Source organism: Mastomys coucha, chromosome X (genome assembly GCF_008632895.1).
Source record: "Mastomys coucha isolate ucsf_1 chromosome X, UCSF_Mcou_1, whole genome shotgun sequence".
NCBI classification, from domain to species: Eukaryota; Metazoa; Chordata; class Mammalia; order Rodentia; family Muridae; genus Mastomys; species Mastomys coucha.
The window spans coordinates 123,338,904-123,350,641 of record NC_045030.1 but is presented as its reverse complement, the minus strand read 5'-3'; the positions used below and the strand labels follow the sequence as shown (position 1 = coordinate 123,350,641).

Genomic DNA, 11,738 nt, shown 5'->3' with positions numbered 1-11,738 from the left:
AAAAAGAAATATATCTTAAAATAATCATTCTGTTTGTTGAATATTAACAGCTGAAAATATTAAAATCATGTTCTACAAACATCATGGAAATATTACTGATAATTTTTTTCACTGTGCTTGAAATTAATATTTTCTTAATGTTTAACTTCAAAGAGCTTTTGCTACTTTGAAATTTTGTAAATATACTTACTTATAAAATAATTTCTCTCCTAGAGACACTGATAATCTTTTTTAAGTAAACTTATTGTTATACAATGTAAAAAAAAAGTCTTCATCACTGTTTTATAAAACATTTGGGAAAAAAGGTTAAAACTGACAATCCAGTGTCACCAAAAGATATTACAAACCATTATAATATCTTACATTACAAGCATTAGAAGCCACTCTATGGTCTCTACAGAGCACTGGACTGGCCCCAGTGTATTTCTTTTGATAGGAGTCACACTGAATCTTAAAGTAAGGCAATCTTCCTGAATTAGAGTCACTCACGTTTCTAGAGTTTGACACAATCTCTTCCTTTCATATTAAGACACAGCTCAGTCTTGAGCTGTGACTTCCTGCAATGAACATCATTTCAGGGAAATACCAGCACAGATGAACTGCAGCAGTAAGCACTGTCTGCGCCCTTAGAAACCCCTCATACTAAGCACTGACACCTGCAATCAGCAGCGCTGAGGTAATGAAATGGCCCTTTGGATTCTCCATAGGAATCTGCTTTTCCTTTGCACAGAGACTGAACTTCTTTCCAAATGTGTCACTCACTAGGAAATGTCAATTATGAGCCCTCTAAGATCTAAAATCTGAAACCCGAATTATCAAGCCTTAATAAAAGCCTTATAAATTCCAAAAAAAAAAAAAAAAGGTTAAGAGGAAACATAGATTACTAGACCAAACTTATTTAAGCCTACAAAGTTAGAGAAATTACAAACTCTTTGCCTTTCAGCACTGTAACAGCACTAAACTGGTATCTAAAGAGTACTAGCTACAAATTTTCTTAAAATAATCTATGGAGAGACTAGGCCATTTGCTCAACTTAATTTCTCATGCTTATTGATTCTACCCATGCAGCTCCATCACCTCCTTAATACAAGCAGGATTTCAAGTATAACTCCTAATATCTAAATTAAAAGATGGTAATTCAGAGTATCTGGCAAAGGTTCACTGACCCAGGCAACTAGATGCACATCTGGAGTATATCAGTATGGCTGAATAACAAAGAAAGCTATCTGAAGTACAAATTGGCATGTATTTGGAAACAAAAAATACAAGTAACCTAAACATCTTATTATGGTGTGTGTGTACATATAAGTGTTCTATGCAAATTTTATATCCATAGAATTCAAGAATATTCTCTTATTTGCCCAACTATCTATAGCTTTTCTCTGGCAGGAAAATTCTTCCGTATAAACTCCACTTCACGAGTTACAAAATAAAGTGAAGTCAGAAATCTAAATTTGGTGTATTTTCTATGGTACAGAGTAGCTATTCCAAAGTCTACCCACACTTATACAGATAACTCTCATAGAAACTTTTACAAAATAACAGACAAATGTGAAGTTAACTTAGATCAAAATTTATGTGAAGTAACTTTAAATATGATTTTAGCATTATTTAAAGCTATGTTTCTTCAAGGAGTTTGGTGCCATATACATTAATTAATATACATTAATTATACATTAATTTACATTAAATTAAAACTAATTATTTGGGGGATAGTTGACTATGGGTTGAAGATTAGGTGATACAGAGAAATATAATAATTTTTAAAGCTGTGGAGTAGCATAGCGATTGTTTATAAGAAGTCAGTAATTTTTAGAGATGCACACTGAAGTCTGCAGAAGAAAACTGACCTACTATCTGGAGTGTCAACTAAAATTCTCTAGCAAGGGAAAAATAACAAGGACAGAGAAGGTAAATTTAGAAATTTTAGAGAAGTGCTCTACCTGGGAAATAGATAATTGGTAGCTCATCATACTATAGTCTCTTTCTAGTATTTTTGAAATGTTTTAAACATTTCAACTTAAGTTCATCTTTCTCTTGCTAAAAAGACCAACAAATTATGGGTACATTAAAAATTCCTAAGAATTTTTAACAGACATTTATCAAAGCATGTCTCTAAGAAAACTATCACAAGAAATAACGTTTTTAAAAAGAGAGCTGTGGGCCGAGGAGGTAGCCCAGGTGATATAGTGTCTACCTACCCTGCATGAAGCCATAGGCTTAATCCCCAATGCCTCATAAATTGAACATGGCTGCCCACGCCAATAATCCTATTCAGGAGGCAGATGCAGAAGAATCAGAAGTTAAGAGTTACCCTCACCTACATAGAAAGTTTGTGGCCAGCTTGAGATATTTAATACTCTTTCAAAAATAAAGGACAGTGATCAAAGTCCTATATTCCTCAGGTGAGCAACAGAATTACTAGTGACTGAGTCAATGACCATTTCTGAATAAAAATAATTTCTTCTTAATACTGTGTCGAGTCTAAATCAATTAGAAGTGTCTCACTTATGAAACACACACCACTTCATCAAGTACAAATGATAGAAATGGGCGTCTAATTTACTTGGGTACATATGTCATGTCCTCTTCCCAGAATAGTTGAATAGAATCTTCACTAGACAAAGGATGTTGCAAATGGCAATGAGTTAAAAATTGTGTTTTCTACATTCTTTCACAAGGAAGATACCAATACCTTCTTCCCCAGGCCACCACAAACAAAAGTATCCAGATTCTCTTAAGGTTCTATTTAAAAAAAATATGATCAAGGACATCAATAGGATTCAGCTTGTTAAGGTAATAAGTTTCAAGTCAGAGAGAAGGCATTTTTTTGTATTCATGAGGTTCACAATAAACAACCATGTGAAAACATACATCAACCTTCACACGGCTGGGCACTGGTGGTGCATGCCTTTAATCCCAGCACTTGGGAAGCAGAAGCAGGCAGATTTCTGAGTTCAAGGCCAACCTGGTCTACAGAGTGAGTTCTAGAACAGCCATAGCTACAGAGAAACTCTGTCTCAGAAAAACCAAAAAAAAAGAAAATAATAAAAGGGCTATTATGAGCTGTCTTCCACAACATATGAGGCTAAGGTAGGTTGCAAGATTACAGCAGTGTTGTTATGTCACTTAAACATTACCTTGTTTTTTTGTGTCTTCAGAAGAAAATAATGTAATACATACTGCAAATCTGGAAAAAGGAACTTGGAGTGAGGGAAATCTGGGCCTTCAATAATAACTATTTGGGTACAAGGCTACCTAGTAATATATGAATCAGATATGCTGATTCACATAAATTTAGCATATGTTATTATATACTATTTTCAGAACATCTTGGTTTTTACAGTGTTGTTTGAGATCAGGTTTGAAATGAGTAAGATTTCACTTCTTTGACATGTTGCTACTGGCAAAGTTCTTAGTACTTACAGTGAAATCTAGGAGGATTATAATTATAAATTGTTCAAAAGGAACAAAAGAAATGAGAGTTTGAATAACTTTTTACTTTTAAGAGTCCCTGAAGCATAATGACTCAGTGCTATAGATAACTTCTACAATAGAGCTGATAGCTTTTAAACTTATTTCTAAGTCAGTCCCCATAATACCTGAATGACTCAGTTTCCTTATTTGTACAACATCACTGAGCTCCCTGACAAGACAGAGTGTCATACATACCTACTAACTCTTTTTAACAAAAATTTTAAATGCCTGAAATTGATCAATTCAAAGAAAATGGTAGACGTGTTCTTTAAAAATTTAGAGTGTAGGCTGGAGAGATGGCACAGTGGTTAAAAGCACGTATTGCTCTTGCAAGGTCCTTGGTTTGTTTCCCAGAATCCACATGGAGACTTCAAAACCATGAGAAACTCCAGTTCCAGAGGACTTGATACTCTCTTCTGACCTGTACACATATCAGACACGCACATGATGCCCACACATACATGCAAGTAAAAATCTTTCACACACAGAAAATAAATGAAACTAAAATAAAATAGTAGTAGAAAATAGAGTGGACAAAAGTGAAGCTCACATTTATAATCACTCAGAGAAAAGCTCATTCTAAAAGGACTGACAGGATGTGTAATACTTCAAAAACAAAGGGGACTGGGGACAGGAACAGGGAATCAAGCAACACATACCTGATTATAGCATTGTGTACAATAACACTATTAGAGATTTCAAGTTGCAAAACATACATGAAATTCAATAACCACAAACATTTTTTTTTTCTAAAACTGGGGATTGACCTCAGGTCATCAATTCCAGGCAAGCACTCTATCATGAAACTATGCTCCAATTCCATAATCACATTTGATTCAGGTGATAGAATGAGCTAACAGTAATGTATATTTCTATAACATTATACAATTTCCTAAATGTGTTCTTAATGTTTACTGTATTTAATTGTAGCCATCTTGTCTAGCAGTATGTTTTTGTAGTTCCAGCTACTGAAGAACCTGTGACCAGAAGATCACCTGAGGTCAGGAGTTAAAAGATCACCTGGGCAGCATGTCTCAAAATCAAACAAGCATTTTGGGAAGGAAGCCATATCTCTGAGTGGCAGAAATTAATCAAAGTGCTCAATTTTCTGCTATTAATGCTCATCAGAGATCACAAGCAAATAAAAGACAGAAAGGACACTGGAACCCAGAGCTATTGACTCTACAGCCCATATTGTTTTGAGATTATTCTGAAGCCTCCTAGTAATGACAGCAATCTGTTATTTGGCTCACCCATGGCAGTACCATCTTGCTGCATGGGAGTTCTGGCTCTAACATCAGAAGAATCTAAACAAACAAGAGGCGGAGGGGAGTTTCTCATCACCCTTGAAGAGGCTGTTTGAACTTCTAGCTCAGAGAACACACAGAGGAACCAGGCATGTAGGCTCAGGCCATAATACCTGTATGTGTGATGTGGAGGGAGACAGCTTCTGGTATTGACCAGCCTCAGGAGGTACATAGTGAATTTAAAATGAGACAGGGTCTCAAAAAAACCCAAAAACATAGAAGAATGGACAGGGAAATTCACCTGATAATAAGCACATGTGCAAACTAACAAAATATATAGCATGTAAACAATAATAATTTGGGTTTGGGGACATTGCTCAGTCGATAGAGTGCCTGCCTAGAATATATGAAGTTCTAGGTTCAGTCCTCAGCACCACATAAACCAGATACAGCGTACAAGCATGTAATCTCAGCATTTGAAGTAGAGGTAGAAGGATAAGAAGTTCAATATCACCCTGAACTTAATATGGAGTTCAAGGCCAGCCCGAAATAAATGAAAACACATCTCACAAAAAAGAACTATGCATTTGTTTGCTTGTTTGTTCTAAGTCTCTTCAAGAAATCAACTCCCAATATAACTGACCTTTAGAGACAAAAATCCCTAGCTATTTATCATTGGCTTGTTTTATAAGAATAAACATAAAAGAAGAGCTATGCCCAGAAGCACTTTAAAATCTTTGTAAAGCGAAATCAGTATATAACATTGAAATTCAGGACAGCTAAATGTTCAGATGACAGAAGAGCCCTCAGTAAACTGAAGCAACGAATGAAGGTTTAAAGCAGAAGTTTTAACCTGTGGGTCGCATGACCCCTTTGGGGTCGACTAACTCTTCCACAGGGGTCAAAAATCAGATTATCCTACATATCAGATATTCATATTATGATTCATAACAGTAGCAAAATTACAGACGTGAAGTAGCAATGAAAATAATTTTATGGTTGGGGTTCACCACAATGTGGGAAACTGTATTTAAGGGTCTGAGCATTAGGAAAGTTGAGAACCACTGGCCTAAAGGAAGGAAGAGAGCACAGAGGTAGGAGCTGGGCTATGAAAGCTATACAATTCATTAAAGGCAAACAGGAAAGATGCTTCCGATTTGGTGAGAATCCCGAGGGTGGAGTTGGTAAATGAGAATTGCAGGGATAAAGAAATTCGGATGTCTGGACTATATGAGCAGCAACTGGAATCCAAGACTCTAAATGGCAAACTCCATGTCACTCTGCTACTCCTGACTGGCCTTCCTCCCTCCATTCCAGCAACCCTTTACAGGAAATTATCCATTGTTCTTAAATTCTTTCTGAAAGACTTACTTAATCAGGTAACTCCCTCTTTTTAATCTCTCCAACAAGTCCTGCTGACTTTCTGGGGAAAAGTCGATATTCCAACACAACACACAAAGATCTACTATGACCTACAGCCTATCCCTTTATGGCCAGATCCATTAAAATAATGTAACTTTTTATTACTGCTGCTTTCTGTTTCAGCCATTAGTTAGTATCTAGTTAAACATTCGTTATCAGCATATTCTACCCCTACCTACATTTGTATATGTTGCTACTTTGGTCTAGAATGCCTTTCCCTCCTCTTCTTCAAACAAAACACTATTTAAGCCTTGGTGCACAGGTCTTCTACTATAAGCCTTTCTTTACCTCATCCAAGAATCCACTTTGGTGCTGGACAGAGGCTTCAGCAGCTAAGAGCATTGGCTGCTCTTTCAGAGGATGCAGGTTTGACTCTCAGCACCCATAGAGTAGCTCACAAAAGTCTACATAACTCCAGTTCCAAGGAATCGGAAGCTGTCCTTTGACCTCCATAAGCACTAGGCATACACATGGTGCCAGGCATACACACAGTGCAGAGACATAGCTACAGGTAAAATACCATACACAGAAAACAAAATAAATACATAAAGACACATTTTTTTAAAAAAATCCAGTTTAGCTGGTCAGTGGAAGCATGCCCCTTAAATTCCAACACTCAGGAGGCAGAGGCAGGAAGATCTTAGAGTATGAGGCCAGCTGGTCTACAGAATGACTTCCAGGACAGCCTGAGCTACACAAAGAAAATCTGTCTAAAAAAACAAACAAACAAACAAACAAAAAACAAAAAAATCAAAATCCAATTTGACTTAAATTCCCCTCTGTGACATTTTTGTAACACTCTGATATAATTTAACTCACTTCTCTGCTTCACTAGACTAGGAGATTTTTTTTTTGAGACAAGATCTTACTATATAGCCCAGGCTAGCCTACTTCAAGAGTGCTGAGAATACAGGTGTGCACCATTATGTCTGGCCTGACTATGAGAACCTTCATTTCACTAAACTTGAAAGTTATGGTAAGTACTTGGTAAACATAATGTGTACATAAAACTATTAGGGTCAGAATTTAATATCTAAAATCAGAACATAAAATCATCCAATTGTAAATAAAAGTCCAAATATTCAGCTATATAATAACCATAAGATCCATGGGCTATTATAGTTATTAACTTAACTTTACTGACTTAAAAAAGAAACAGCTTCAGAAATGATATAGAAAAAAATTAAAACATCAAATATTGTCAAGCTACTCTATATCTACCAGCTTGTCATGGAAGATAGAGATATTAGCTCCACTTTAACAATACCCCCCTTGCTCTTGTTCTCTTGTCTAGCCTCACTTGTCTAGTGCATTTATGAGTGTGTGTGTGTGTGTGTGTGTGTGTGTGAGAGAGAGAGAGAGAGAGAGAGAGAGAGAGAGAGAGAGATTACATGTAATATGCATTATAGTGTGTGTGTGTTTGCGTGTAATATGCATTATATTTATAGAAGCCAGAAGTCAATCTTGGGGTCATTAATCAGAAGGGACTTTTTTTTTCTTTTAAATCTTTTTCAAAGGAATCTGGGACCCCTTTGGTTAGACTAGGCTGGTTGGCCTGTATCTCCCCAGGGATCTGCCTATCTCTTCCTACCTACATCACTGTGATTACAAATATGTACAACCAGGACAGGCTTTATACCAGATTGCTGGGCATCAAACTCAGATCCTCATGTTTGCATGAAAGAACTTTATCAACTGAACTCTCTCTCTAGTTCTAACACTGGACTCTCTTAATGGTTAAATCATACCTTTAAACATATGAGCCTTAAGACAGAGCTTCTTCCTAACACTTCTCTAGGGCACTTTATCTCCTATTCAGTTTAACAAAATATAATACATGGTTGGCATTGAATTACTAATTAATATAAGAGTCGTGCTGTTTAATAGCATGCTACAATCTGAACCTAACCAGAAAGTTATATAAAATCAAAAACTCTACTACCAATATATTATTCATAATGTGCTGAGTCAATGAACAAACTGCTTCCCTTAATAGATGGATGGATGGATGGATGGATGGATGGATGGATGGATGGATGGATGGAGATGTGGGGGATTCATTATGAGGATACATATCTGAAAAACTGAAGTGAATTATATTACATTTTGATTCACACAACCTTAAACAGAAGTCATTAAAGTTTTAATAGGTCAATCTGAAAAAGTTCTCACTGTTAACCATCAATAAAGTGGGAATACAACTAGCCTACAGAAATTTTGCCTACAAAAATACAACCTCAATCCCCATTTTTCCAAACCCAGAAGCAACTAAATGAACACTGTTGCACCACAGTCTTATAGTTTAAGGAACCCTTAGACTACAGTGATTGAACTAACTGTTTTAATGAGTCTCCCTCAATTCTCCAACTGTCTTTTCCTTTGCTGTCTTTTGAACTGCAATGATTCTTTTTACTTTCTGCCAGTCATGAATGCTTGTTAGAAACTAACAAAAGGCATAAAAGCCAGAAAAATAACCATATATCCAACTTTTCTCATTTAATTTGAAAAGTTTTGAACTCCTAACAATGTAATAACCCAGACAAATAACTTATATTGTGAAATGGCTGTTTTATAATCACATACAACTCCTTTACACACATTCAAAATTTGGAATTATCACAGTGAAGCATAATATATAGCATTAATATTTTAATATTTAGTCTAAGGAGTCTGGAGAGATGGCTTAGTGGTTAAGAGCACTGACTGCTCTTCTAGAGGTCCTGAGTTCAATTCCCAACTACCACATGGTGGCTCACAACCATCTGTAATGGGATCTGACACCCTCTTCTGGTGTGTCTGAAGACAGTGACAGTGCACTCACAAACATTAAATAAATAAATAAATATTTTAAAAGGTCTTATCATACTTACAAAATGTTAAAACTCTTTTCTAAAGAGTTTACTAAATCTTATTGTTTGATCAAACTCTTTGCCTTAAAATGAGCCATATTTAATTCCTGTTTTTATTAGCTGTGACACATTGGCTTCTAGAAATCATATAAAGCTCAAAAGTTATACTTGAGTAGAAAAAAAGAAAATTCTTATGTTGGTATTACGCTCTGGGTCCCAATACTTGATGTATTGTATCAAGCTATGTTCACTACAGAACAGTGAAATTAGTTAACTAGGAACTGAAAGTGATACTATCTCATAATTACCTAGTTACCTTGTCAAATCAAATAAAACATAAAAGATGAAGTAGGGCGAACAGCCAAAGAGTAGATGTTATTACTAATAGAGATAAATGCTTTTCCTTTAGTATACTGAAAACTGGGAGATTCTTGCAAGATGTATAAAACTATTTATGGAAACTATCCCTTAGCTTTTATTTTTAAACTTTTTACTGAAGTTTATACCGGGCTAAAGGTCGGGGAGGGAAAACAGAAGTGGTTCACTCATCTACCACAAACTAGTACATTTCAAAGTCACACCATCAAAACTTTCACTGCTTGGCTGGGTGTGGTGATTTGTGCACTCACGAGGCCCATGTAGGAGGATCTTTGTGAGTTCAAGATCAGCCAGGCCTACACAGCATGTTCCAGAACAGCCAAGACTTCATAGAGATACCCTATCTCAGAAAGAAAAAAATAACAACTTGGAATACATTCAACTCTAGAAATAAACTCAGAACTGTTTTCTTGAATCCAGGATGGTGCAGGCCCTCATCACTGTGATAAATATCACAAACAAGTCAAAAAAGCTGTGACTCAGTTTCTTTATCTGTAAATGCTTGGGCTAATAGGACACATTAGGGAAATGATTTCTAGATCTGTCTCAGGTTTGTATGGAATTGATGAGACTTTAAAGTGTTAATATTACTGTAGGCCAAATCCTTTCACACATAATGGAAGATTTCATATGTCCTAATATTTGAGCCCTGTTTTCCCATATGGACAGTCCATAATAGGAAAGTAAACAGGAGCCAAAAGAGAAGTGCAAGTCCAGACCAAATGGCCAGATGCCACAGGAAATGGTTTGAGTTGCATGTCACAGTCTCACCCTCTCTCCTATTATGATCAAGTTTGTTGCTCACAACTGAAATGTGGACAAGCAACATGTGTCTTGGACTTGGGATGTGGAGTAGGATTCTCCTGTTCAAAAGACTCAGGCGAGGCTCAAAAGTTTGTTTGCTGAATCTGTGCAGGAAACTCTTTTCTCCTCATGCGACTGAAATTAGAAAGTTTACCGAAAGAGGAACCCTTTTAACTGATGAGTTGAAGAAACCCCAGTATTTCCCAACCCAATACCAGGCCCCATCGATTTCTTGTCTCTTGGCAGGAAATGAACTACTACTGGACCACATTGTCAGAACTGTGAGACAAGTATGGGGAACATAACTGCTTTTGAGCATTCTCAATCAAGTGGAAATGCTGTGCTGGGATGGTGGGGGGCGGGGGCGGTCACCCAGCCTCCAACTCCTCCCACGCTCCCCCCAAGTCCTAGACTTCCAAAGAAATGTTTCTTGGGTGAGCACATGGGGTGGGGGGAGCGCAAACGCACGCAGGCGCCTCTTCCTTATATTTCTGGGAAAGTCGAGGACCTGGGAACCAACGTCGTGCCTGTCTTGAGTTCCTTAGCTATGAGTGGGCTCCCATGTGTTCGAAACGGAGAAGAGGGAGGCTCCCCTGCCCGGGACCCCAAGTGTTAAGAGACCAAACAGCAACTGACAAGAGGTGGGAGGGAAAAGGAATCCCGCAAAGAAGGTTCGCGCCCACAAGTTAGACAAACAGCCCTACCCCAGTACTCTAAGGACGCGACGCAGGGTGTCCCCAAGTTGGGGTGGGGCCTTTCTCCTCCACAAACTGACCCCGAGAGAGAAGGCCGGGTGAAGTGGAGAAGGGGTGCTCTTCCGCCCCACGCCGGCTCCCTTCTCCGTTCTCTGAGTTGTGCGGCAAGATCGCGGTCGCCGCCGGGAGGGGAGGGCCGGCTCCCAGGCGTGTTCCGCGGCAGGACGATCCGGGGCTCTCGAGCCTCCGAGGCCGGCGGGGCTCGCGGGAACACTTACCAGTTTGGGTTTGTTTTTCGTCTCCTCTTCGTTGGCGGCCCGGTTCCCCGCGCCTCGCTTGTTGCTCCGGCCCACGCCGTGTTCCTCACCGCCGCCGCCTCCTCCAGCTCCGGACGCCGCCGCCCCGAGCTGCTCCATCTTTCTCTGGCCCTGTCACCTGCCGCCCAGAAACCCCAAGTCTCCTCAAGGGCAAAAACCCCTCGGAGCGCTCAGGATGTCCCGCGTCCAGGGACAGAGAGGGTTGCCCGCCAAGCGCCGCTCCCAGGCCACCGGGTCTCCCCAAGCCCAGGCAACCCCGACGCAAACCACGCCGGTGCCACCACTCAGCGCTGGGGCAAGCCCTGCCCCTAAGCAGCTGCAATCACCGCGGTCGCCTACGCCCTCGGGGCGGTGTTTAGGGTGGAGGAAAAGTAGGTGCCTATCTCTTTAAGACGGCCTCGACACACGTGATTCATCAAAGTGCCCGCTGTCGCTCGCCCGGGAGGACGCTGAAAGCCGCTTCCTACTCGTGGAGCTCAGCCGGCCGGGCTACCGAGCATGCCCGGAGAAAAGAGTGGAGCCTACCAGAGGACATTCCACTGTGGTTAA

The 11,738-nt window shown here is 39.1% G+C and overlaps 1 protein-coding gene across 1 annotated transcript in view; it reads right to left on the bottom strand.

Annotated features, from left to right (window-relative positions):
- Diaph2 (diaphanous related formin 2) overlaps positions 1 to 11,665 on the bottom strand; it is a 555,303-nt gene extending 543,638 nt beyond the window's left edge. Inside the window, exon 1 of the mRNA XM_031375373.1 lies at positions 11,151 to 11,665. Coding sequence (XP_031231233.1) covers positions 11,151 to 11,288 — 138 coding nt within the window. The 5' untranslated portion in view covers positions 11,289 to 11,665. The remainder of the gene's footprint in view (positions 1 to 11,150) is intronic.
- Positions 11,666 to 11,738: the final 73 nt, after the last annotated feature.